At 44.2% G+C, this 27,068-nt stretch overlaps 1 protein-coding gene across 5 annotated transcripts in view; it reads right to left on the reverse strand.

Annotated features, from left to right (window-relative positions):
* The window catches only part of ENTPD5 (ectonucleoside triphosphate diphosphohydrolase 5 (inactive)), a 37,568-nt gene that overhangs the window by 3,762 nt on the left and 6,738 nt on the right, over positions 1 to 27,068 (reverse strand). For 2 of the 5 annotated variants that reach the window (XM_048855973.2, XM_048855972.2), the window contains exons 2-14: positions 24,041 to 24,172; positions 23,455 to 23,733; positions 22,720 to 22,799; positions 16,207 to 16,350; positions 15,733 to 15,808; positions 13,704 to 13,739; positions 12,937 to 13,025; positions 11,290 to 11,369; positions 8,849 to 8,910; positions 8,333 to 8,434; positions 5,225 to 5,365; positions 4,628 to 4,684; positions 1,730 to 1,845 (exon numbers count right to left, since the gene is read on the reverse strand). In XM_048855973.2, the coding sequence (XP_048711930.1) occupies positions 1,730 to 1,845; positions 4,628 to 4,684; positions 5,225 to 5,365; positions 8,333 to 8,434; positions 8,849 to 8,910; positions 11,290 to 11,369; positions 12,937 to 13,025; positions 13,704 to 13,739; positions 15,733 to 15,808; positions 16,207 to 16,350; positions 22,720 to 22,799; positions 23,455 to 23,671 (1,200 nt within the window). In that variant the 5' untranslated portion in view covers positions 23,672 to 23,733; positions 24,041 to 24,172. The remainder of the gene's footprint in view (positions 1 to 1,729; positions 1,846 to 4,627; positions 4,685 to 5,224; positions 5,366 to 8,332; positions 8,435 to 8,848; positions 8,911 to 11,289; positions 11,370 to 12,936; positions 13,026 to 13,703; positions 13,740 to 15,732; positions 15,809 to 16,206; positions 16,351 to 22,719; positions 22,800 to 23,454; positions 23,734 to 24,040; positions 24,173 to 27,068) is intronic. The other 3 variants (XM_048855974.2, XM_048855975.2, XM_048855976.2) reach the window with 2 other exon arrangements.

Raw genomic sequence — 27,068 nt, forward strand, 5'->3', positions numbered from 1 at the left:
AGACAGAACTTGGGCCACAGAGAAAAAATGGGATAAACACAGGAGTTCTTGTTTTCTTAATTCCTGTTTCATGATTGGTAAGAATAATAATGCCCCGAGCTGACCTTTCTGAAGGAGCTGGATTAACTTTCATAGTGCTTAGGTTCAAGAGGTTCTACACATGGAAACTGCACAACATGAGGAGGGCTGGGATCAGATGTCCTGGATGGATGGAGGAACCAAGTGCTTCATGGGGGAGGGAAGATGGTGGGGAAGAGATGGGGTGGGAGTTAGCAGCTGGTGAGAATATAAACCTGCTGCTGCCAAATTTCTCTTCCTCTTCTGCTGCTGCTGCCGCCGCCATGTCCAACATTATCTCACCTGAGGCTTTAATTTCCTTCCATATCAAATCCAATCTTGTTTCAGTGAAGACTCTGCTTCCATCTCATCTCCTGTTGCTCTTTCCACATCCACTCAGTGTGCACATCTACTTCCCTTCGCACCCTCTGAATCGTTTCCCCACAAATATCTCTGTGCCTTCTCCCATGCTACTCCCTCTTCTTGGAACAGCCTCCTTGATCCTGTTCCCCATGCATCCTCTCCTCCTCCTCTTTCACATCCCTCTGCAGCCACTTTCTTACATTTCTTCCACCTGAACCCTCCCTCCTATACCAACCTAATAAAAACATGTCCACTATGAAACAAGCAGCCTCATCCCCTTATTAGAGGTAAATTTTGTTCTTAACTCACTTATTGTCATCTCTCTCTCTCCAGCAAGACCTGTCATATCATCTGTACTGGAAAGTTTTGGGGGGCAGCAATTATTCTTTGCACAGTGCCACCCACACCTACAGCCCTATATACAAATGTCAGATAATAGCATCCAGCGTGTGGCTGAGAACTGGAAGGTAGGAAATTGGGAAGAGCTTGAATGCACGTGGCCAGAAGGAGAGAGGGAAGTAGCTGTTCAAAAAGAAGAAAGTCAGCTGGGCCTGCGTGTCCAGTTTAGGTAGTGGAAGGAAGGTCGGGAGGGGCTCTGCCAATGGGCATTTATTCTGGGAGTTTGTAGAGTGCTGGGAAACTGCAAGGTGTATTGTGCTACTTACAAGGGAAGAGCAGCTGCCAGCAAGTGCCTCAGTGCAAATGACAAAGGACATGTACAAAGCAAGCACAGCCACAGGAACTTAAGGGTCCAGAGCAGAGTAAAAGCCAAGAGCCTTTGGCTCATATGCACAAATACATTCCCTTCCCTATGTGACTAGCAGCACCCAAGTTAAGTTAAAGTAGGAGAATTTCTCAAGTCTAATTTTATTTTCACCACTGATACTGTCGAGTCCTCAGAGCTTCCATGTTGGGGTTGCACATACTGCAGAGGAAAGCTTTTGTTCATAACTATTTATACTGAATACATTTTTTTAAATCAGGAAATTAGTTCTGTTAGGTTTTGAAAACTTCTTGTATTATTAAACAAAATTTAAATTTTGGGTAAAATTTGAGTTGAGAAGATCACCAGGAAATGACAAATGTCTGGAAGTTTCTGTTACTTAATTTTAGGTCACCATAACCAACAGGCCAGTGGCTATATTCAATCCCTTGCCAAAGCAGTGATTCTGTGAAATGCAGCCTGTCTCATCCCACCACTGTGTAGGTAGAGGGAAGAGGTGAGATTCCATGAGCCAGAGTGTTAATGCATCATCTTCTCTCAAGATACAGGAAAGCTCCTGCTAGGTCCTTGCAATGCTTCTCTCACCTGTAAGAGTGTGTTATCCCCAAATCCAAAGCCTTCTTTTAGTAATGCAGTGATGTAACTGAGATCCATACACAGGAAAGGGCTGGCGGAGGTGTACCTGTCCAAGTTATCACACACTGGGGGGGGAAGAGAGAGAGAAAGAGGGCTCAGAAGGGTATTCATTAGTAGAACACTTGACTGAACAGCACATCTAATCAGAGCCCATGGCACAGGTGCTGAGCACAAACCCTTCTCTTCCATGTACAGGGAATCTGAGTCTGCCCAGCTGTGCCAGGGATTAGCACATTAGTATTTTATGTTCAAGGTACTTCTCTTGTTTTCTTTGGACACCATTATGAACACCTCTTAACTCAGCAAGAGCATTCACACAGCTCTAGTGAAAGCTGAGTCAGCTTTTGATGAACATTAAAGCTAGAAGTGAGCTCTTAGGTTACCTACTCTTTCATCAAAGGACACACCAACCCAGATCATTCCTTGTCTAGTCCTCTCACCTGGAATCCCCCCCCAGTGACTTAGATTCCACCATCTCTCTTAACACCTCATTTCTTAAGTGAATTTTTCCCTTGTGATTTTAGGTTGTTACTAAGTGCTAGCCCAAATGGAGGCCTCGAGATTGAGCCTTCCACCCTTTCCTTTTGGCTAATTCCTCACAGGTCCAATAGCTGGGAGACAGTTACACTGCATCTGTAATGGGCGCAGTCGCTTCTCTTAGCTGTAAGGATATTACAGACCACCAGCCAGGCACACAGGTTATATACGAACCTAGCCAAGCAGACAACCACTGCTAACTCCAAGTCCAAATCTAAGGAACAGCCTTTTTTCAGCCTAGGTACAGAATGCCACACCCCAGTGATCAGCTAGGATGTAACAGGCCAATACGTTGGCTGCATGTACACAAACAAAGTCTTAATACACTCTTTATACCCAAGGGGACTCCCTACTTTTATCAACCCTTCCTCTTGTGATTTGCTATATAATAAATATTTGACCAAATATGAAATTCCACATTATACACTATACTATAGAACATGTTTATCTACATATTAACAGTAACAAACCTATTAATCTTACTATTTGACAGAGATTTTCCTTGTTTACTCGGATTGCGTTTGGCAGGTCACAATGACATCTTCTTTGACTTGTACCCAAATCAGGGACATTCAGGGGCATTCCAAAAACTGAACAACAGGATATTTAGTAAGCCAGAAAGAAACCCCTTCCCAAAAGGGTTATTCAAAGGTCTTATTGATCACAACAAACTAGGCCAACAATTATATTGCTTATGTACTGCTGGCCAATATATGTTCCATTAAATATACTTACCCTACAATCTTACATGCAGTAAGTTCACCACATCTCTTTCACTTCCTTACACACTGGCCTCTTTATACACGTCTCATTTCCACCTTAAAAGCACCTTGGGGTGTTTATAAATCACCATAAAATTCATAAAAATTCTCTTCGGACTGAAACTTGGTCACAAGGTCACAGCCCATGACTTTCCTTTTTTAAAAAAACAAATCCATAATAAATGCTAAGGTTGTTTTTGATACAAGTTGTGAAGGTTTTCCACCTGTACCACTCAGAAACGACATATTCACAACTGAAGACTTGCCATCCCTCCCTCCATATTGTGGACTTGGATATTTTCAGGTTAAAAGGTCACACGGTGGACAGAAAGACTACTTACCACACAGTTGTAGTTCTTCAAGCTGGGAGTTCCTGTATAGATGTATATGCTCTGGGTCTGCATGCAAGTTTGGAACCTTCTAACCAGCAGCTATAGTTTCCTCAACACCACGTATAAGCCCCAGGATATAAAAGGGGCCATATGTGGCCCCTACTACCACTTAATTCCTTCTACTAAATCAAGATTCTATGGCAAAGACTAAGACGACTGGGAAGTGTGAATCCCATACAGGCCATCATCTCACAGAGATGCTGTTCCGGGTAAGTAACAGTTCTTCCTCCTCTCAAGCAAGAATTGACTATGTGGTCCACCACTATGGAGAATTGAGATGTAGTCGCAGCCCACTACAGAGGTGAGCAAGAGAAGCACAAATGTGATTTGGGGAGGATTATGGATAATTAATGGATTAAAGTGGCAATCAGAGCCCATTTTAGTTAAAAATTCTGTGTGTGGGCACAGAAACACCTTACTCTTATGGAACAACATACATGGGGGTGATCAGCCAGCAGGTCTTGGATCTCGCTCTTTGGGCTAATGTCGCTATCAGAAACACCATATTCAATGATGGATAGAGCAATGAACAACATGACAACTCAAACTGCACTGCCATTAGCTTTGTAAACACCAAGTTCAAGTCTCAAGATGGTGATTCATGAACAGATGGAAACACATGAATCAGGCCCTTCAAATATTTTTTCATAATAGGATGTGAAAACTGGAGGATCCACGCATAGGAGGGTGAAAAGCAGAAGTGGCTTCCAGGTGAACTTTAACAGAATTCAAAGAGAGTCCAGGTTGTTCGAGAAATAATGAGTTCAAAAGCGATGGGATGTGGGACTAACAAGGGTCATCATTCTGCTAAGCTCAGACATGAAGTCCAGAAGTCCCTCTTGATTTTAATACAGTAGATCCACTTCCTGCCACAATGATCCTTATGAATGCAACACACACCCTGAACTGTAAGGCCAGTATACTTTCCGTCTTCAAATTCCTCTTCAAGACTTGCTTCTACTGCAACTATTACAAGAAATGAGTAAACTGATAATGGATACATGACAGGGCAGCGAGGGACAGATGGAGGGAGCAATTGGGCATAGCTGATTTGTATTTATTTTTTAAATCAATCCCATGTCCTGTACTGTGTATAATTATTGCACATATTGCCATGGTCTCCTTTTCCCATACCTCTCACGTTTCACAATATTTACCTTCTTTAGCTTTCCTTTCAAAATCTCTCACTTCTAGAGCTCCTCCTTTTTCATAATCTGAAAAGTAAGAGATGAGAAAGCACCATCAGAGGTCTTAAAAAAAATCTCAAACAAAAGCTTAAATTCTGGAGCATAACTGAGGCAAAGGGTAGGTTCTGCAGTTCTGCAGCATAGAAGACACAGAGCTGCAGAGGGTAGAACACAAGAAAGTGAAAGTCGTTATCTACAGAGTCTGCATGCAGCATAGTTGTAGACGTGTCAGTCTCAGGATATTAGAGAGACAAGGTGGGTGAACCAATATCTTTTATTGGACCAGCTTCTATTGGAGACTGAGAGAACCTTTGAGCCGCACAGAGCTGCTCTTCAGGTTTGGGAAAGGTCCTCCAAGACAAACTGTGTTGGGGGGACTCAACTCCATGTTTGTTCCCTGGGTGTGCTTCTTCCTATCCTCCATCAAAGCCACACAGGTGGCCCATCTTCCCACAGCCTCTTCTTCCCACTCCTCATGCCAGGTAACCTCAATGCCTCAGTTTCCCTCTCCTAGATAATGAACATGCACATCATCACACAAGAGCTCTCTATCACAAGCTGATTTACCTATCAGGTCAGTGTCAACAGCTCGATCGTAATAATAGGAGAAGGCATAGAAGGAGCTTCTGCGAATCTCATCTGGCTTGTGCAATTTCCCTTGTACGACCTTCACCACTTCTGAATAGCAAGGCTCAAATCCTGTTTCCCCTGCCAGGGCAAACACACAAAAATGAACCCACAGAGTCAGATCAGGAGGTAGAGGAACCAGTGACAATTTGATGGGAAAGCAAAAGAGAAAGCAGAGTCCAAAGGAGAAATAAGAAAGGGTGAGAGGGAAGGGGAGAGAGAGAGAGAGAGAAGTTTAGACATACAAACCCAAGAGAAAGTTCTCTTCCATAATATCTCAGCAACTTTTAGTACATTATACTTAGAATTTCAGAAAGCCTTTGACAAGGTCCCTCACCAAAGGCTCTTAAGTAAAGTAAGCTGTCATGGGATAAGAGGGAAGGTCCTCTCATGGATCAGGAAATGGTTAAAAGATAGGAAACAGTAGGAATAAATCATCAGTTTTCAGAAGAGAGAGAGAGAAATAGTGGTGTCCCCCAGGGGTCTGTACAGCGACCAATACTATTCAATATATTCATAAAAGATTTGGGAAAAGGGATAAACAGTGAAGTGGCAAAATTTGCAGACAATTCAAAATTACTCAAGATAGTTAAGTCCAAAGCAGACTGCGAAGAGTTACAAAGGGGTCTCACAAAACTGGGCGACTGGACAACAATATGGCAGATGAAATTCAATGTTGATAAATGCAAAGTAATGCACTGGAAAACATAATCCCCAACTATACATACAAAATGATGGGGTCTAAGTTAAATGTTACCACTCAAGAGAGAGAGTGTGGAGTCATTGTGGATACTTATCATAGAATATCAGGGCTGGAACGGACCTCAGGAGGTCGTCTAGTCCAACCCCCTGCTCAAAGCAGGACCAATCCCCAATTTTTTTGGCCCCAGATCCCTAAATGGCCCCCTAAAGGATTGAACTCACAACCCTAGCAGGCCAATGCTCAAACCACTGAGCTGCCCCTCCCCCCCCCCCCCCCCAAAAAAAAAAAAAAAACATCCGTTCAGTGTGTAGTGGCATTAGGAAAGGGTTAGATAACAAGACAGAAAATATGTAGAGGCATTATGATAAATCCATGATCGCCCACATCTTGAATACTGCATGCAGATCTGGTTGCCCCATCTCAAAAAAGATATACTGGAATTGGAAAAGGTACAGAGAAGGGAAGCAAAAATTATTAGGGGCATGGAACAGCTTCCATATGAGGAGAGATTAAAAAGACTGGGACTGTTCATCTTAGAAAAGAGATGACTAAGAGGGGGATATGATAGAGGTCTACAAAATCTTGACTTCTGTGGAGACAATGAATAGGAAAGTGTTATTTATTCCTTCACATAACACAGGACCTAGGAGTCACCCAATGAAATTAATAGGCAGCAAGTTTAAAACAAACCAAAGGAAGTATTTCTTCACACAATGCTCGGTCAACCTGTGGAACTCTTTGCCAGGGGATGTTGTGAAGGCCAAAACTATAACAGGGTTTAAAAAAAGAACTAGATAAGTTCATGGAGGATAGGCCCATCAATGGCTATTAGCCAGGATGGGAAGGGATGCAACACCATGCTCTGAGTGATCTTAGCTCTGTTTGCCAGAAGCTGAGAGTGGATGACAGGGGATGGATGGATCACTTGATGATTACCTGTTCTATTCATTCTCTCAGAAGCACTTGGCACTGGCCACTATTGGAAGATAGGATACTGGGCTATATGGACCATTGGTCTGACCCAGTATGGCCATTCTTATGCGCGTTCTCTACTCCAGCATCATACTTGGACTCAGCCAAGACCCAGGCCCAACTGTGTCACCTGGTACTATTTACCTCACATGTGTTTTTGCAGAACTGTGTATGAATCCTTCAGAGACTAGGCTGCACAGTGCACACACAGGGCTCCCACAGTGCAGGCAGAGCTCTCATTGTGATCCACTATAATCCCCAGATCCTTTTTCTGCAGGACCACTGCCTAACCAGTTATTCCCCATTTTGTAATTGTGCATTTGATTTTTCCTTCCTACATTTGTACTTTGCACTTGTCTTTATTGAATTTCATCTTGTTGATTTCAGACCAATTCTCCAATTCATCAAGGTCCTTTTGAATTCCAATCCTGTCCTCCAAAGTGCTTGCAACTCCTCCCAGTTTGGTGTCATCCTCAAATTTTATAAGCACACTCTCCACTCTATTATCCAAGTCATTAATGAAAATACTGAATAGTATCCAACCCAGAACAGAACCATGCGGGACCCCATTAGATATATCCTCCCAGTTCGATGATCCATCAATAATGATTCTGAGTACAGATTTTCAAGCAGTCATGCACCCACTTTATAGTACTTTCATCTAGACCACATTTCCCTAGTTTGCTTATGATCATCTCAGGTGTGATGGTGTAAAAAGCTTTACTAAAATAAATCACATCTACTGTGTCCCCCTTATGCATTGGGCCAGTTACCCTGTCAAAGAAGAATATTAGATCGATTTAGCACAATTGGTTCTTGACAAATCCATGTTGGCTATTACTTATCCCCTTATTATCCTCTAGGTGCTTATAAATTGATTATTTAAATTTTTTTTTGTATCTTTCCAGGTATTGATGTTAGGGTGATAGGTCTATAATTTCCCAGGTCCTTTTTTTACCCTTTTCAAGGATAGGTACAATGTTTGCCCTTCTTCAGCCTTCTGAGACCTCACCCATCCCATGAGCTCTCAGAATTAATCACTAATTTTACCTCAGTGGGACCAGTAGATCCAAAACTGCCTACCAGAGATCTACAGCATTTTGCAGTGAGAAATGGCAACTTCTATAGGGCCAGCTGCCCTGAGCCTGATCACTTCAGATTTTTCCTGCGCTATATCAAGGGATTTCCATGTCAAGGGACTTGTGACTGGCTCTGTGACCATATCCCTGAGCACTGACTGACATTCTCACAAACAACAGGGTCACACAAAGTGTGTTGACCAAAAACACCCTCTTCCTAGGGTCTGAGGCTTATCCCACAAAAGGAAGGTACTCAAATCACCTTCTGCCAGAAACAAAACCTCCTTAATATACCTTCTCTGTTGCCACCATATTGATATCTCACTCCCCCAAAGTGCCACTCTGCCTCCAGTCGCTTCGGTAAACAAGAACTTCGGAACATCTGTCCATCCACTGCTGCAAGGAAGCCAGAGGAAAGTCAGAAAGGGCTGAGACCTCCTAATGCTCCCCCTCCCCCCAATCACTACTCCAGAGGAAGGAGAGAAAAGCCCAAGATGCCTGACAGTTTGTCCATGGGGAAATTAAGATTTGGTTAAAAAGTTAAATGCTGCACAAACTGATTCTGAATTGGGGAATAGTCTGAACTCTGGAATACGCTCCCTCCTTGGTCATGCAAGCTGCAGCACAGCTGGGCCTCTCACCTGTTAGTGGGAAATAAATATTATTCTCCGTTTCTGGGCAGATCACTGCCTGGGAAATGGAGAAAAGGGTAAGATACAGGATGGGAAGCATGGGAAAGGGGCAGCTGGCACAAAATTAACTTCACCCACCTCTTTAAGTATCTAACATGGTTATTTCAACTGACTATACCTTGCATTTCCAGGGCTCCAAGCGTTGCTAGTCTGGCGGCTTTCAGTCCAAAGCCCAAATAGCTGCAAAAAACCCAAAACAAAACATTGCAGTTTTCCCTGGCTCATCTGACATGCCTCACACACAGCCAGCCTTTGATCTATGGCATGCACAAACTAGATTCTCTTTCTGTGCCTCCTATCCCACATTCCCCTCTACATCTTAGATGGTCTCCCTCTGCCAGGAGAAGAATTCCAAGTGCCAACGGACTAATGCAAAAACAAGGTGTTACAAAGCACACATATGGTGTGCAAATCTAAAACTAGGCAGGAAGTGGGTAGAAGAAGAATAGGAAGTTTTTGGGCAACTCAAAAAATCTGGTGTGAATTTCTGAGATTTAAAATAAAAAGCATCAGAGAGAAGAAGGGGACTTGCTGAACCAGAAGAACGAAGTAAAAAGGAGCATTAACGCGTGTACATCTCTACAAACAAATGCAATGAAAATGGGAAATAAGCAAGACGACCTAAGTCATACACAATGATGGAGATGATGATCTAACAGAAATTGGGCAACTTTAATCTATGATGCCCACAAAATATAATGTGATAACCAAGAGGGCAGTGGAGAAATACTTTGGGTAAAGATACAAGGAATGTAAAACAATAGGAAAAATGACCACAGGCATTTTGTCATACAGGCCAGAGAGAAAAAGACAGACTCCAGGACCAATTCTTGGGACACTTGACACCACAGAATACCACAGAACTCATTACATCAGCTAAGACGACTAACGAAGTTTCTAATTGTGATAATGGCCTCTTGTGCACTAGGACTGGACTGAAATCACTAACTCGTCACACTTGGCTGAGTTTTAAACAAACTGTAAATTACACAGGAAAACTGAATGGGCGTCACTGTTGACCTCTTAATAAACACCCCTGCTCAATAGCAGCAGTGGGCAAAAAAAGCAAATAAACTGCTTGGATACACTAAGTATAGGTTAGAAAATAATTCTTAAAATAATTTAATGTTGTTATATCATTCAGTGGTATGTCCTGACCTGGGCTTAGTTCGATTCACCCTATCTCAGAAAGGAAATAGCAATTTCAGAAGTTGGTGACAAAAGTGCTAGAGGCCTGGGCACACTTTTATGCAGAGGAGAGATCGAGAAGACTGAGCTGTTTAATTTTGAGAAGAGCGGAACAAGAGAGGGACATGATACTGTGTAGCGAGGGGGCATGGACCCCAGCCATGACTGTAAGGGGCTGGGGGGAAGGAAGCACTATATACCTCCGGGTGGGCAGAGCCGGACCAGCCCCGCCTTCCCAGCCAGAAGCAGAAGAGCGGGACATGATGCTTAAAAGGTGGGCCCTGCAGCTCAGTTGGAGGGGAGCTGGCAAAGGAGATAGATGCATCCTGCCCACTGCTGAGCCCTACGCTTGAGGACGACCCCTGAAACGCCAAGGACCCAGAAGGACTGCTAGGTCGGCCAACTGATGGGAGGACAGAGGAGCTATTTGGACTGCCGCTGGCTGTGTAACCCCGGTAAGACAGAGGACCCCGTGAGACTGCAATGGGGTCATAGGAAGTAGCCCAGGGACACCAGACAATAGTCCGGTTGTATGGCCAGAATACTGGTCAGCGTGTTTAAGTGGGATCCCCGCTGACCCAGTGGCACACCCCTCCACCGCTGTCAGGGCCCAGGGCTGGGACCTGGTAGAGAAAGGTGGGCCCCGTCTCCCACCCCTTGTGGCTGCCCCACCCCTGGGGTGGCCGCTTACCCACCTTAGGCCAAGAGGCTTGTGTTTATCTGCCTGAGCTAGGAGGCCAGGCGAAAAACTGCCTATTGCTCTGCCCTACACCTTGGGTCAGACCCCGTTTAAAACGGCTTGTTGCTCTGCCCTGCTTAAGGGCCAGAGCCTTATAGACTGCTTACTGCTTGGCCCTGCCCAGAAGCTCAGACTACTGGGTTCAGAGCCCTGAAAGCGCTAGTTCCCCCTTAAGCTTTGTTGGGCAGCCAAGTGGTAGCGAGGGGGCCTGGCCCCCTCGCCGAGACTGATGGGGAGGGACCACCATGGACCCTTACATACTGATACACAAAATGGAGAACCTAAAGATGGTAGGTGAGGTGCCTCTATTTACCCTCATAACAGAGCAAGAGGATAAAACTGATCAAAGGACATTACTTTTATACAATGAGCTTCTCCGTGACTAATAAGCCAAGCCTTTCTGGAATTGGTGGCTTGGGATACGAGAGGTCCTGTATCCCATTTCCAGTCCTTTGACCAGGTTGTGTCTTGATAGCTGAATTACACTTTCCAAAATGGTTTTCAAGCAGATAACCTAGTCAGAAGATCAGGGCTCAACAACTCACTATGGGACAACATGGTACATCCTAGGCAGATCTCAGGCTGTGAAAGGACTGATTTTCCAGTGGAAGTGGCAGCTTCTTGCGCCTCACCTGTGTGTGTAGAGCTTGTAAGTGCTATTGAACATTTCAAATGAGGTGACAAAATCCACAGGGGTTTGCTCCAAGGTTTCCTAAAAATTAAGTAACAGTATATCTTTCAGTCCCTATTACTCAATCAAAAACCCAAAAAATACCCAAACCTAGTGATAATATTATTGCTAATTTTCACATAGGCAGCAAGATAATTTACTGTACTCATCCAATGTGGCTACATGGAGCTATCCATCCTCCATGACAAATAACTCATAATTTTGGTATTGGGGTAGCACCCATCATGCTTCACCTATCCAACCCTCAAAATTAGTATAGCCCATGCAGCCTTACTTCTGCCCCTTGTGAGGATGCATTATTATTTGTAAGAGTCATTAATTATATTACACAAAAAATCTAAATTAAAAGAACATTATCAAGGTTGCAAAGTCAAGCACTTAAAAACAGAATGAGGAATGGGTTCTGTTGAAAAAATAATATGTGATCATAAAATTAAAGATGCACAAGGGGTCTAAATTCTGGCATTTTTTTAGCACTTGACTTTGCAACCTTAATAATCTTCTTTCAGTGTTGTTTTTATATGTGTAATTTCTTTGCTCTTAAAAAAGCCAACAGGGGAAAATAAAGCCATAAATTGCATCATGTACCATCATACTGACATCCCCATAAGTCATCAGCAGGCTTGGAACCTGCAGATTCACCACACAGACCTCTGCCATTTCAGCTAGTAGTGTAAATAATGGTAAGAGTAAGTTGTTGTCCTCTGTCCCGAGAGGAGGATGAGACACATACTTTGCCAGTGAGTTTCACAGGTATTTGCTGACAGTACAGAAATGGTGAAGCTCAGGGATTTTGGGTTCCATTGCAGGCTTTGAAGGAGACTGAGCACAGACTTTTCTGCACATTCTCCCCACGTGTGATCCCGCCTCCCACAACCTGTTCCTGTCCCAGTGCTTTCTCTTCACTGCTTGAGCAAAAGGGCAGACTATTAGGAAAGATACACTAACACCACTCTGATGAAGTGAGCTGTAGCTCACGAAAGCTTATGCTCAAATAAATTGGTTAGTCTCTAAGGTGCCACAAGTACTCCTTTTCTCTTAACACCACTCAGAATTTCTTCTAACATGCAAGAAACATCCCTGGGAACCTTTTCCTTTTGTAACACATAAAGTCTAACCCGTCATAGCAAGGCCTTCCCAGCCTGGGCCTAGACAACACAAGCTGCTTTTCTTTGGTTTATATCCATTTTTCTTTTCTCCTTAAACAGGATATTTTGTTTACAAGCACCAGTCATTTGAATTTCATTGTCAATATTAAAGGGAACAAAAGCAGACTGACCTTCGCAGATGGCATGCAGATGCCTGTGCTGATTGTTTCATATTCTCTGTGTATATATAAAGTCTGCTGCAGTTTCCACGGTATGCATCTGATGAAGTGAGCTGTAGCTCACGAAAGCTCATGCTCAAATAAATTGGTTAGTCTCTAAGGTGCCACAAGTACTCCTTTTCTTTTTGCGAATACAGACTAACACGGCTGTTCCTCTGAAACCTGTGCTGAAAAAGTGAGTCCTCAGAGCACGTGGGTGCCTGGGCACCATTACCCATGGTTATGGCAACTCTAGCACACATGCTTGTGTCTACTCCTCACCTCAGACCGTGGCAGGAATGTGATTTGGGTTGAGGCTCCTCCCAGGTCCAGTGTTCCAACTGTCTGCTGGTTCTGGCTGTACAGCTGCCCTGCAGACAATATCATGATCAGAATAGCTGCTCTTAACTCAGAGACTGCCCATAAATCCTTAAGCCATCCTGTTATCAATGCATCACAGACCCGTACCGGGGCTGATTTGGTCCGAAGGATCCATAACCAGATGAAGATTAGCTTCACATAATGTTGGAACATGCTGGGGTGGTGTCAGGCAGAAACAAGGGGACTGAAAGGATGACCCCCTTCCCACAACTCATTACCACAGGGCTGGCAGACACACGGCAGGGACTGAGGGCAGAGATGAGAGATCTTCCCTCCTGATTTCAGCTTCAGTTCCATGGAGAAGAAGGGGGGGAAATCCCTACACATCCAAAAATTGTATGTGGATAAAATCCTCTCCCGCATCTCTATCGGACTCTAGGAGAGCATAAATCCCCCAATCTGTAGCCGATTCTTGGCGAGGTACAGAAGGGGAAGAGTAAATACTTCCAGCTCTAACAAATTCTGAGAACTGATCCGGCCATTACCATTTTCCCTCAGCCAGGACAGAGGCTCTTTCTTCTAGTTTCTCCTGTTTTCTTCCCCCTCTCTGCTGCCATGGTGGAGAGGAAAGGGAAAGTAAGCCAGGCAAGGGGGGCGGGCACAGACAGGGTAGCCAACTCCAAATTCCTTCCAGTTCAAGCCTAACAGTGAGTCAAGCAGTTAATTACCTGTCAGAAAGTTCACAGTGATCCAGGCTAAAACTCCTGCAAGGAAAAAAAGAGGAACTGAAATTGCTTCTACCTCCTGCCCCCTCACGCACCCTCATACAATCTGTGAGTTTGTATTACATTATATGTGCTTTTCAGACAAACAAATAAGACAAGTTCCCTGCCCCAAACATCTCGCAATCTAACTTACACCTATAACAAAATGACATGTCATGTAAGATCAAAAGGAGGAGTGGGGAGAGGGCTTTTTGGCATCTGTGCATCTAGAGCAGAGACAAGAATTGGGCTCTGTATCACAACGATACACAAACGGTCACTGAGATAAAATAACACGTAAATTTACCTTCGGTGTTAGCTGACTTTTGAGCATTTAAATTCCTAACCTTAAAACTGCATACACATTCTTTGTATTTTAATTTTGTCGTATTTACAATTAGATCTGAAAAAACATGGATCTGCTTAGTGAGACCCAGTAAAATATGAATAACTCCTCCTCTCCTGGTCTAGCCACTGAGCTTCGTTTTGGCATTGGGCGTACATCAGCTGTGGGATTCCAGCTGAAACAGATGCTGTTTGAGGAGGGAACTTAGAAAATAAAAACCTATGAAGGCCATAGTAGGCTCTACTAGGCCCCACTAGTCCTCCTCCCTGCGCATGCAATACTGTTCCCTACAGCGCACTCTCAAGGGCTACATCCCATTACCCCTAATAATACACTATGAATAGCACTAATAATTTATGTCCTTCCTTCAAATACTTACAGACTGATCATGCTCATTGTCTCTTACATCAGCATTGACTCTTTCAATCTTTCCTCATAAATAGGTCCTTTATTTTTTCTGCTATTTTCAGAACTCCCCAAATTATTACTATATTAGAGGTAATTAGTACTGGGCAAAATTTTTCAACTTTTTTTTTGGGGGGGGGAATGCAGATTTGGGTTGACCGAAAGAGTTCTCAAATTCATGTTGAATTTGCTGCATTGTTTTGGTCAAAATAAAAACCTTTTTAAAAAAATCTGAAAAAAAAGATCAAAATGTTTCAACATTTTTTAAACAAAACCTTTTGATTGTCCAATTTTAATTTTTTGGTTTTGAAATTTCCTTCAATTTTATTTGAAAAGGCTCAAAATGGAAATTAAACATTTCAAATAATTTCCTCTCTCCCCCTCCCCCCCCCGACTTTTTGATACACTTACATTTTGAAAATGTTCATTTTCAGGTTGATCCCAAACAATTTTTTTAAACTTTTTGGAATTGCCAGCAAACCAAAAAATCAGTTATTCACACAGCTCAAGTAGTAATGAAGAGCTCAGTACTGAATGTAACCTTTCAGATGGGTCTCATCAGCGCTACTTAAAGAGAGATTTTTCACCTCCCTATTCTGTGATGTGAGACTTCTGTGAACCTACTCCAGTTTTATAATGGCCTTTATTGCAGCTATATCATGTTGCAGACTCATGTATAATTTGCTACCCACTCTAGTCTATAGTCTGTTTCAGCCATTCCTGGTTCTCTGGGTTTTGCTGCAACTCTGTGTTTCGGACTGTTTCTATGCTACTCTATTAGCTGCATTTCTTCAAGATGAATTTAATTATATTATTCGCCAAGCTTTCTAATATCGCTCAGGTTAATTAGTGCTATTTCTATATCCTCATTAGTGGTTTGCAGTGCTTCCAAAATTAGTGTCATCTGCAAATTTCACTAACGAGTCTTTACCCCATCTTCTAGATCATTCATGAAGATATTTAATAACACATGGTGTCAAGTATCAGGGGATAGCCACGTTAGTCTGTATCCACAAAAACAAGGAGTCTGGTGGCACCTTAAAGACTAATAGATTTATTTGGGCATGAGCTTTTGTGGGTAAAAAACCACTTCTTCAGATTTTAAACTCTTTGGTGCAGGGACCAACTCGATTTCTGTTCGTCCAATGCCATACAGAAACGTTTCCTCTGGTAGGATTCTCTACATTCTGGATCATATAGTGTCATCTACATAACTCTGGAACCCAACTTCCCAAGACCCACCTTCAGAAGATCCATCCATGATGCTAACACTGTTATTTGGAACCAGAAAGGGTGACTCCTCAAAGACCTCTCTCACCTGAGGAAAGGAGAGATGGTTAGATTCTCTGGGCCTGGGGCCTTGCTCTCCACTGGGGGTGCTGGACAAAGCTTCCCCTTTCTCCCCAGACCAGTAGGAAGTAAAGCATGAATGTGTGGTGTTAGGCAAAGCTTTCTCCTCCTCCTCCTCAGGGCACTAGGAAGGAAAGAAGGATGTGTACTAGGCCCCTCTCCATCCACCTTTTATGCCTCTATCAAGACAGGGGGGTGTAGGGCCACAGCAGGAGGGTTTTAAGGTCAGAGTTCTCATACACTCTTATGGAATTACAGCTGTTTTTCGCAGTTGGGACTAAGTAATGGTAGAGAGCATGGAGAAGTGAGCTACGAAAGGTACCGTAAGGAGGACCATACTATTTGTACAGAGATCTCTCACGTTACCTCTGAGAGCAGAGCCTGGGCTTTGGGCTCTGGCAGCAGCCTCAGTCCAGCTGTAGCTTTCAGGACCACTGGGGTCTCCTTCCAACGACTATGTGGCACAGCTTCTTTGGCCATTTTCAACAATCCTTTCACAGTTTCTGCACCCTAAAAATAAACAGAAGCTGTTTCTTTCACACTATTCCCTTCGACAGGCAATCAGAAAAACAATAGACTGTAAAAACACTTAAACAATAAAAACACTTTAGAGCCCCCTCCTTCACCCTAGAACACTAGGCAAAGTACGTATCCCGCAACAGAGGGCCAGCAGGGCACATAGATACCACATAAAGGGCCAGCAGGGCACATAGGTACCACAGTGATAGGCACTTAGGAAAGAGCGAGATCAGGAGGCACATGCATCCTTAAGCGTGGGAAGAAGAGATGTGTACAGAGCTTTTTTTTTTTTTTTAATGACAGAAAATGCAGTTTCTTTGCTCATGAAATTCTAGGCTTTATATTGGGGGGGAGGGGAGTCTGATATCTGACAAACCTGGAAGTCATGCTGTATAAAACAGCTAGTTTCTCTGGTACCATTACTGACTGAAGAGGCAAGGGGGAGGGAGCAAAGAGAGTCTCTGTAGATTTCAATACAGTGACATTGTCATGTTCTAGGTGGCAATCCAGACCAGTGAGAGATTGTGTCACTGTGCCCTGTAGCCCTGGGGGAGGGGATTCCGGGGGATGCTGCTGATCCAGGGGCTGGTGGCGGCCTGGGGTCCCCCCGCCACCGCTGCTCCATGCTGTGGGCACAGCCTGGGGCGCCGCTGCTGCTCCCAGACCAGCTGCCTGGAGCTGCTGGAGTAGCGGCTGGTGCAGCTGGCCCTGGTGCCGCTCCAGCTGCTCAGGCGGACATAGGGTCAGCCACACCAGCTGTTGCAGAAGTCATGGAGGTCCTTGATCTCTGTGAAAGATTTGCAGCCTTACTGATGACATCAAGAAGGCCGACACATTTAATGCCCATTTTGCTTCAACCTTGACTGAAAAGAAAAAAAAAAAAAAAAAGGGAAAAAGAAAAAGATACATTTTGACCAGATACTTAACACAATTAATATTAACAAGAAGATGGAAGGAACAGAAGCCAAAATAGGGAAAGTACGGATTAAAGAATATTTAGATAAATTAGATACATTCAAATCAGCAGAGCCTGATCAAATTCACCTCGGGTACTTAAGGAACTAGCGGAATGAATCTTGGAACCACTAGTGATTATCTTTGAGAACTCATGGAGGATGGGTAAAGTCCCAGAGGACTGGAGAAGGGCAAACATAGTATCTATCTTTAAAAGGGGGGGGAAGAAGATCCAAAGAATTATAGAAGTCAGCCTAACTTTGATAGCTGGAAAGATACTGGAACAAATTACTAAACAATCAATTTGAAGCACCTGAAGCATAATGGGGTTATAAGTAACTGTCAACAACAAATCATGCTAATTTCCTTCTTTGGCAGGGTTACTGGCCTAGAAGATAGGAGGGAAGCTGCAGATGTGATATATCTTGGATTTTAGTAAGGCTTTTGACACAGTCCCATGTGACATTCTCATAAACAAACTAGGGAAACAAGGTCTAGATGAAATATTACAAGGAGGGAGCTCAACTGGTTGAAAGACGAAATTCAAACACTAGTTATCAATGGTTCACTAACAAACTGCGGGAATGTATCTAGTGGGGTCCAGCAGGAGTCTGTCTTTAGTCTGGTACCATTCAATATTTTCATTAATGACTTGGATAATGGAGTGGACAATATGCTTATAAAATCTGTGGATGACACCAAGCTAGGATGGGTTGCAAGCACTTTCCAGGACAGGATAGGAATTCAAAATGACCTTGACAAATAAGAGATTTCAGACCCATGCAACATGATGAAATTCAATAAAGGTAAGTGCACGGTACTACACTTAAGAAGGAGAAATCAAGTGTACAACTACAAAATGGGGAATAAATGGCCAGGCAGTAGTACTGCTGAAGAGGATCTGGGCGTTATAGTGGATCACAAATTGAGTATGAGTCAACATTGTGATCCAGTTGCAGAAAAACAAAAAGCTAATATCGTTCTGGGGTGCATTAGCAGGAATATTATATGTCAGACACAGGAGGTAATTTTCCCACTCTACTTGGCACTGGTGAGGCCTCAGCTGGAGTTCTGTGTCCAGTTCTGGGTGGCATACTTTAAGAAAGATGTGGACAAATTGGAGAGTCCAGAGGAAATCTACAAAAATGATAAAAGATTTAGCGAACCTGACCTATAGGGAAAGGTTAAAAAAACTGGATATGTTTAGTCTTGAGAAAAGATGACTGAGGGGGGACCTGATAACAGTCTTCAATATGTTAGGGGCTGCTATAAAGAGGATAGTGATCAATTATTCTCCATGTCCACTGAAGGTAGCACAAGAAGTAATCTGTTTAACCAGCAGCAAGGGAGATTTAGGTTAGCTATTAGGAAACATTTTCTAACTAAAAGGATAGTTAAGCACTGGAACAGGCTTCCAAGGGAGGTTGTGGAATCCCTGTTGTAGTAGGAATTGAGCCTGAGACATAAGCCCTTGTATCAGAGGCCTGGTATGAGGCAGGACCTGCTTACAGAATTTGGCAAGAACAGGGCTGATATTGCAGAAAAACACATTCTTAAGAAGTGCTAGTCACTGAATGCATCCGATGAAGTGAGCTGTAGCTCACGAAAGCTTATGCTCAAATAAATTTGTTAGTCTCTAAGATGCCACAAGTACTCCTTTTCTTTTTGCGAATACAGACTAACACGGCTGCTACTCTGAAACTAGTCACAGAGTGTTCATGCAAACACATCCCAATATCAAGTGGTACCAGAACATCCGATATCAAGGATAATACAAAAACATTCCCCAAGGATAACAGGAACACACTGACCCCTCCTAAAAGAAAAGGTCAAGATAAGGAAACTTAGGTACAGACAGAGGAAATTATTTTACCAAGGCCACACAATGAATCTGTGGAATAGAACTCTGATCTCTTGACTGCCAAGTCCTGTGGTTTAGCCTCAAGACCACCTGGGAAACTGCTGTCTCATTGTTACGGGAAACTTTAACATATACGTTTCTTAACTTCATTTTAATTTTGAAACTTTAATGTTTCATTAATCTAGGGCGGTGGTTCACAAACCTTTTTAGTGGAGCTCAACTTTGACCACCTCCCCACACCTAGTGTTCACCTTGCCTTTGCTTTTCTTGTCCACTTTCACTCTTTCTCTCCCCTGCTGTTTCTGGGTCTGTTCTCTAATCTATGAATTCTTTCCTTCTTTCTTCTACACTCCCTGCTCTCCATTCACCAGAAGACTACACTGCTCTTCAAGGTGGAAATGAAGTGTTACCAGTGGCTCAGGCCACCTGTATTTTTACAGATAAGTTGGATGACTAAAATGGGAGCAGAGAAGAGAAAAGGGTCAATAGGGCTGCTGCCTGTGTATTAGGAACTGCTTCTGCATGGCTGGCTTTTTTAAGGGCTGCAGAAGTAGGGCCTGAACCCAATGGGATCTGACTCTCAGGCTTAGGTCAGGTCATCTATGATCTCCTCCTCCTGCCCATGAGGTCTGCATGGCAGTGGCTGCTGTGTGCCCACTCCTGCCAGCCAACACCACCACCTTGCTGCACTCTGTGCTACGGAGTGAGTATGCCGAAGGGTTGCCGCACCTCTCAGGCTTTAAAATTAGGCCTGAGCAGACCTCTAACTGAGGCACTAAGGAGATGAGCAACTATTTGTTCTTGTCACAGACCTGGTCAGGCTCCCTGGCTGGTGGCTCACCAGACTGCTGTGGGGGGAATCCAGTCATTGGACCCCAGGTGTTTTAAGCCTCTGGAGTCTAAACAGCACTCAGACACTTAGGCAGACTCTTGGGGTGCAAACTCCTCCATCTAGCACCCTGTCCTGAGAGCGGAGACCCCTGTGGTAGAGATCTGCTCAGGTGTGTTTTTAAAGCCTGACCCAAACCCAACTACACCACAGCTGACCAGAACCAAGTCTGAGAGTGTCAAGTTGTTTTCAGACTCAACCCAATCATGACATTTTGCCCTAAACCTACGTCAGCACCACAGCTGCCTTGCCTTTGGGGGTTGACTTGATGAAGGCTTCCCACTCCCCATGCCCTGTACTCATGATCCATCTCCAGCTGCCTCCTGCCTGTGGGGTGAGCATGGTAGTGACTGCATGCCCCACTCATGCCAGCTGCCCGCCCTGCCGCGCTATGTGTGCCGTGGAATAAGAGCACTGTGACTCTTTAGCACACTTACTCCATGGTGCACACAGAATACAGCAATGTGGCAGCAACTGGCAGGAGCAGAGCAAGCAGCTGCCACCAATCCCAAGGGCAGGAGGAAGTGATCAGAGATCACAAAACCTGAGCCTGGCCGTTTTCAGACCTAACCCGACCCTGACACTTATAGTTGGATCCTGTTGGATTCGGGTTGGGCTGAGAAGCTCAACTATGCAGTCAAACTGCCTCGCCTCTTGAATCAACGCTGACTCCGATGTCCCTGTAGCTTAAATACACCGTCTCTCAGGTTTCCAACCAAAGGTGTGAGCCTTCTGGTTTCTCTCTTCCAGGGGCCACATGACAGGTGTAACACATAATACACACAGACACTGTGTACAGAATTCTAATACCATTGCTCTGTACTTAACAGAGAAGGCACAGCCAGATCCCCCAAATTATCACATTTCTCCCCCATGTCACAAATCTAGTTGGGCTCATCAGAATGCTGTGAGGGGATATACTGACCCCCCCCCCGCGATGTGCTTTCCTGGGTCTCAGTAGACTGCAATACTGTTTCTTCCCTCGGCCTCTCTGGCACATTTCCTGGGCATCAACTCTGTCTGTTACCCCTTCATGGAAAGGAGCCCCGCAGCCCACTTGCCGTAAGCTCCTCAGGATCAGTGCTGACTCCAAAGATAACCCAGTACCTTTAAAACACATTCTGTCCCAGAACTCCATCCAAAAGGTGTGAGCCTTATGGTTTACATTTTCCAGATGTCACATGGTAGATGTTGCATCTAACAAATCCAGACTTTGCACAGGACTTGAACAGAACATTGCTCTTTACTTAAAGCATGAGAAACATGAGAAAGCATGAGAGAGTACAGCATATATATGCTAACAACAAACATCTCTGAATGCAAAGCCTCTCCCTCTAGCTCATCATTTCCCTAGTAGTCCTTGGGGAAACGTCTGTGTTCAAGTAGCCATGGTTTCCCCCGCCTCATCAGGCTACTGCAGCAGCTTCTCTCAGCTTGAACTGATGAAAATGGCTCAAGACCCAAAAGAGATCCGCTCTTGCCCTTTTATAACATTCCAATCCCTCTATCAGGTGACTTGTGGATCTGCCTCCTCAGCTGACTTTATTATCAGGTCATCTCTCCCCTGACAAACCAGTTCTTCTGGTTGGAAGCCAGTCCACTGTCTAGGGTTTTTGTATTTCAATAGAGGATTGTCCCAATTTATTGCTAGTCATGCATCACTACACCTTGGATTTCAGTTTGTCATGTCAGTAACACGAGAACAGAGAAGGTAAAGAATCCCACATCCAAAACAGAGCTTGCAGTCTGACACAAATAAAGAGCCCCCAATATCAAACAAACAAAATTCATAAGTGGTACATACAGATTCCCCAATTGTCACAGTACCTGAAGCAATTACTTAGCTAAAGTGTAATAGAACATTGTACTGTCCATTTCTGAAAATGAAATTTGTATCGCTTAGAGCTTCAGTATTGATTCTCCCCCACCAAAACTTATTAGAAAACTATTTCTCACTGAAGTCTCGCTGCATACAAAGGTTTACATTTATAGATCATTTGTCTGAATTTTCCATGCACAAAAAAAGCAACTCTTTTACAGTTGGAAAGAGTTTTTTTCTTTCTTTCTTTGTCCATTATATAACTCAAGCAGGATTTGTTTCCCCTCAAAATTCCCAAGGAAAAAAAATTCACCTTTGCACTGAGAAGTTTCACCCAAAAGGAAAAATTGAGACAGTTACTAGTAAATGAAAATGGAGCATTTACTTAACTATCATGTTTAGAGTAGTTACAGAGAAAAAAAAGAGTGAATATGGATACTGGTAGTACAAAAATCATGTTTTAAATTACTATGGAATAGGAACTCTGCTACTAAAGCATAAAAGTTCCACCCCTAATAATAGTAGTTATTCTTTGCTCTAAATCAGAGGATCTGAAAGAACTTTAGAAATAGTTAAACAAACCTCACATTTTCCATGTGAAGTAGGCAAATGTAATTATTGCCATTTGAGAGGGGTGAAAACTAAGGCACAGCGGTGAAGTGACTTTGGTCAAAGAGACATTCAGTGACAGATGTGTGAATAGGTCACTTAAATCTGGACTCCCAGTTCCCTGTGCTAACCATTAGATACAGTCAATCATATTAAGTAAATTACAGGTGGCATTAAGATGAGAAGACCTATTTACAGGGAACATGGGAGATTCCGGAAGACTCTTACCTTTTCAGGCTGATCAACATAAGCAGAAAGACCTGGCTTCACTGACTCAAAGATCTCCCCTTCCAGCTCTGGAGGCTGCTCTGCACAAATGAAACAAAGCAGCACATGAGAAAGCCTATACCACCAGCTCTGCTGCTCTGTAGCTTCAAAGTTAGGACCAGATTATTTCACATGAGATCATCCATGATGACCATCCCCTATATCTCCCTGCAGATAACAACCATCACTTTCCAATACAAACACTGATCCTCCTTTGCCAGGGAAAGATTTAACAAAATGTGCCCATTGTGCATCAAATTCATTAACCACCTGTTAAAAACAGATCAAGCTACAATACAAGGAATCATATCAAGTTTCCTAAGGACAATGCATGAAAACGCCATCCAAGCCTCAGTGAGACTTATTCCCCTTACACAACTGCCCAGATTAAAGTGTTCGGAAACCGAGAATTTTTTTTCTATGCCCAGAAGGTCAACAGCCTTTGTTAGATTAACGGGGAAGAGAGTTGCACTGTGAAGCCCCACCACACACTGAGAACAACCACCACCCAGAGTTTGGATCTAGGGGCTGACAGCAGAACTGCCCCAGCTGTCCCAAACTCTGGGATGATGCATGAGAAGAAAAGCATCTCTAAGGCAGCCAGGGCCTAAGACAATATGATCAGGGTGTGGAATCCTGCAGGCTGGATCTCTGAGAAATGGTCTTATTTGTTGGAATTCTGCCATTCAGCCTTACCTGGGTTTTTTTGCACAAAGGTGTAAATGTGAATTCGGGTCCCGGTGCTTCCTGCGTCAAACATGATGCCATAAAAGGTGTTGGTAGTGGCATTTACAAGGCACACACGAGGTGGAAAGAGACCCTGAAACCACATCTCTGGGCTTGGATGGGAAACAATGCAGTAGATAGAGGAAAGGGCCAGCATGAGAAAGATGGCGAGACAGGTAGCTGCCATCCTGCAAGAAAACCTTGGGGCAGCTGGAGTATGGATCAGCGTTCACAGAGTTGCAGGACCTCCTGGAGAGTGAAACAGGAAGAGAGGTTATCAACAGCTTTCTCCTTCATACTTCTGTTTAAAGGAATCTGCCCAGCACAGAAGCTACCCACCCTTAAAAGAGAAAGGTGTCTATCCTGACTGCCCCTACCCAAAGAACAGGTGCCCCCAGCTATCCTCACCCTAGATACAGGGGCTCTCCCTCTAAGTGCTGCAACTGCACCTAACTAATTTTTCCTTTCTGTTGCTGCAGACATCACCATGGAGCATTGAAAAACCGAGTCCCAGGGTACCTAATCTTGACTTTGTACACAGAATCTTCTCTCTCACCTGGACTTCCGGATCAGATTTACAGTCCTGGGACTTTCCTGACAGCTCAAGCCTCAGCTGAATTCACACCTTATATAAGTGGCGCTCAGGGCTGGATCTCTCCGTCCTGACATCCACATATGGGATGCTGGCCTGGCACAGAACACAAATGTCATTCAGTACCACAAACAAAGAGAATTTCATCTCAGGCTGATGGCAGCTGCTTGGAGAGATCAGTGTATGGGGAGGGTATACGGCATGGACTGCCAGTGGCACAGTGGTCACCAAGAGGGATCTGTGCTGCAGGAGGGGAGACTAAATGGTGACGCGCACCTAGCCCCAGTTTCTCAGCCCCCCCTAAGTGTTCAAATTTCTCTGATGGCTTTTTGCCTATAAGTTGGTTGTTTATCCTTCCCTCTTGGTACAGAATTCTCGGCTTAAAACCAGCCAAACTAGGACAAACTATTTTTACGCTTTGACCAGGTATCTCCCTCTCCTTCACAGAATGAAAACTGTTCACATGGCCTATAATATGCCAACATTATTCACCGTCTCCCAAGTGCATGACCTAGTATTAGGTATCAAGATTCAGCTGCTTTCCCCTCCCATTACCCCTCCACTCTGTGATTAAAGCCTCCCTGCACACTTGTCTTGACAGGAGATGTTAACAAAGGAGACACAGGTACAGAAACTGCACAGTCACTAATCAAGTGCTTAGTTAAAGCAAACAGAGGAGAATATAGTTGTCTTTATTATTTGTATTCAGCAACACCAAGAGAACCCTGTCAGGGCCGCACTGCGAACACATATAACAAAAGTACTCTAGCACAGTGTTTCTCAAATATGGCCACTGTGGCCACATGCGGACGCCAGGCGCTTTTCTTGCAGCCACAGCCTCCTGGGCTGTGATGGGGGTGGGGAGCAGTGGTCCCTCTTGCAGGACCACTAGTGGGGGTTGGGCCCTGCCCCCCTTCGGAGACACAAATGCTGGAGGTACAGGCAGTTGGTGAATTCCCCACTTTCCCGGGGGTGGGGGGTGGCGGCGAGGAGGGAGGAAGCTTCGGCCATGGGGCTTCAGGCTTCATTCACATGGTAGCAGGCTCTGGTTCCAGGCTCTGGTCCCAGGCTCACCATCCATGCCATCGTCCCTGGGTCCTGTGGTCCTCCTGCCCACCTCCCCAACCAGGGCTTAATTTCTCCCAGGATGCTGTGAAAAGTGATATTAACAAACATACAAATATCACTTTTCACAGCAGCAGACTGACTACCTTGCAAGTTTTTTTTAAAAAGCAACCAAAAAAGCAAAGCAAACAACAACAAAAAGACAAGAACATGCAAAGCACCTTATCTGGTTTTCTATTCTGTTTAGGTCCAGTAAAGAATAGAGACCACTGTACATTATTTTTATTACCAAGTCTGAAAAAAACCCTACATAAATAAATTATAATGATTTGGACATGTATATGTGCATATTTATTTGTTTTTCCTAAAGTTAAGTAATATTTTAGGAAAAATTGTCAGCGTGGCCACCAGCAAGAGTTGGTGGCTGCACTCTGAGACCACCAAAAAATTGTTGTGAGAACCCCTGCCTAGCACATAAAACACACCAACACAACTCAGCCACCTCAAGATCCTCCCTCACACCCTCCTCCTGGACCTGTCTGTCCACCCCACACCTCACTTGTGTGCATATCCATCTACTCTGCTTGAGAATCTTGCCTGCTCCTCATCCCCATACACACACAAACTCACTCTCCTGCTGGTAATAGCTCATCCAAAGTGACCACTCTCCCTACAATGTGCATGATAATCAAGGTGGGCCATTTCCAGCACAAATCCAGGTTTTCTCACCCCCCCACCCCATGAGTTTGTGTGTGTGTGGGGGTGGGGGGGTGAGAAAACCTGGATTTGTGCTGGAAATGGCCCACCTTGATTATCATGCACATTGTAGGGAGAGTGGTCACTTTGGATGAGCTATTACCAGCAGGAGAGTGAGTTTGTGTGTGTGTTTTTTGGAGGAGGGTGAGAGAACCTGGATTTGTGCAGGAAATGGCCCACCTTGATTATCATGCACATTGTGTAGAGAGCTGTCACTTTGGATGGGCTATTACCAGCAGGAGAGTGAGTTTGTGTGTGGGGGGGTGGAGGGTGAGAAAACCTGGATTTGTGCTGGAAATGGCCCAACTTGATGATCACTTTAGATAAGCTATTACCAGCAGGACAGTGGGGTGGGAGGAGGTATTGTTTTATGATCTCTGTGTGTATATAAAGTCTGCTGCAGTTTCCACGGTATGCATCCGATGAAGTGAGCTGTAGCTCACGAAAGCTCATGCTCAAATAAATTGGTTAGTCTCTAAGGTGCCACAAGTACTCCTTTTCTTTTTAGTATGAAAATAATCCACTAATTTCCCTCATTAACACTATTTGGCTATTGTCAGTTTTTTCAGTAGATGAGGCTTTCCCTTCCACCTGCTCCTTTCTAAACCTCTTCCTTGAACATCTCCTCACTCATCTGCTCTCTCCTTATCTTCCCAGCTTTCCATGCCTCCCCATGCTCTCTTCCCCCATCCCCCAGATTAAATCTGTCAACTCTCCTTCCCTCGCTTCTCACCGAAGTGCTGCCAGGCCAGAGCCACTTTGAGCCTCTCTGCTAAGAGGTGTGGAGTGCTCCCAGCCCAGTGGTACTTCAGTGGAAGGGAGCTGGACAGCCTTAAAAAGGATAAGGAGAGAGTAAGAGGAGAGAGGTGGTGGAAGAGATGGGGAAAGCAAGACAGAAAGTGGGAATGGAGAAGGGTGGTAGCAGATGGGAAAGGGCTAAGGGGAGGTTGAAGGAGCAGAGAGAGAAGTCTGGGGCAGAGCTGTAAATCTCTTCTCCTGGAGAAACCGATGGAGAGATTAGGTACTAAGAAACAGGAATGTATTTTCCAGTTTTTTTTAAAAGTCAAATAACTTTTAACCTGCATGGACTTTTATTGGTGTAACCTCTCCCGCAGCTCATTCTATGAATAGTTTATTCAAATATTCCATAGGAACATGGACATAGGGCCAT

Source organism: Caretta caretta, chromosome 6, assembly GCF_965140235.1.
Source record: "Caretta caretta isolate rCarCar2 chromosome 6, rCarCar1.hap1, whole genome shotgun sequence".
NCBI lineage: Eukaryota > Metazoa > Chordata > Testudines > Cheloniidae > Caretta > Caretta caretta.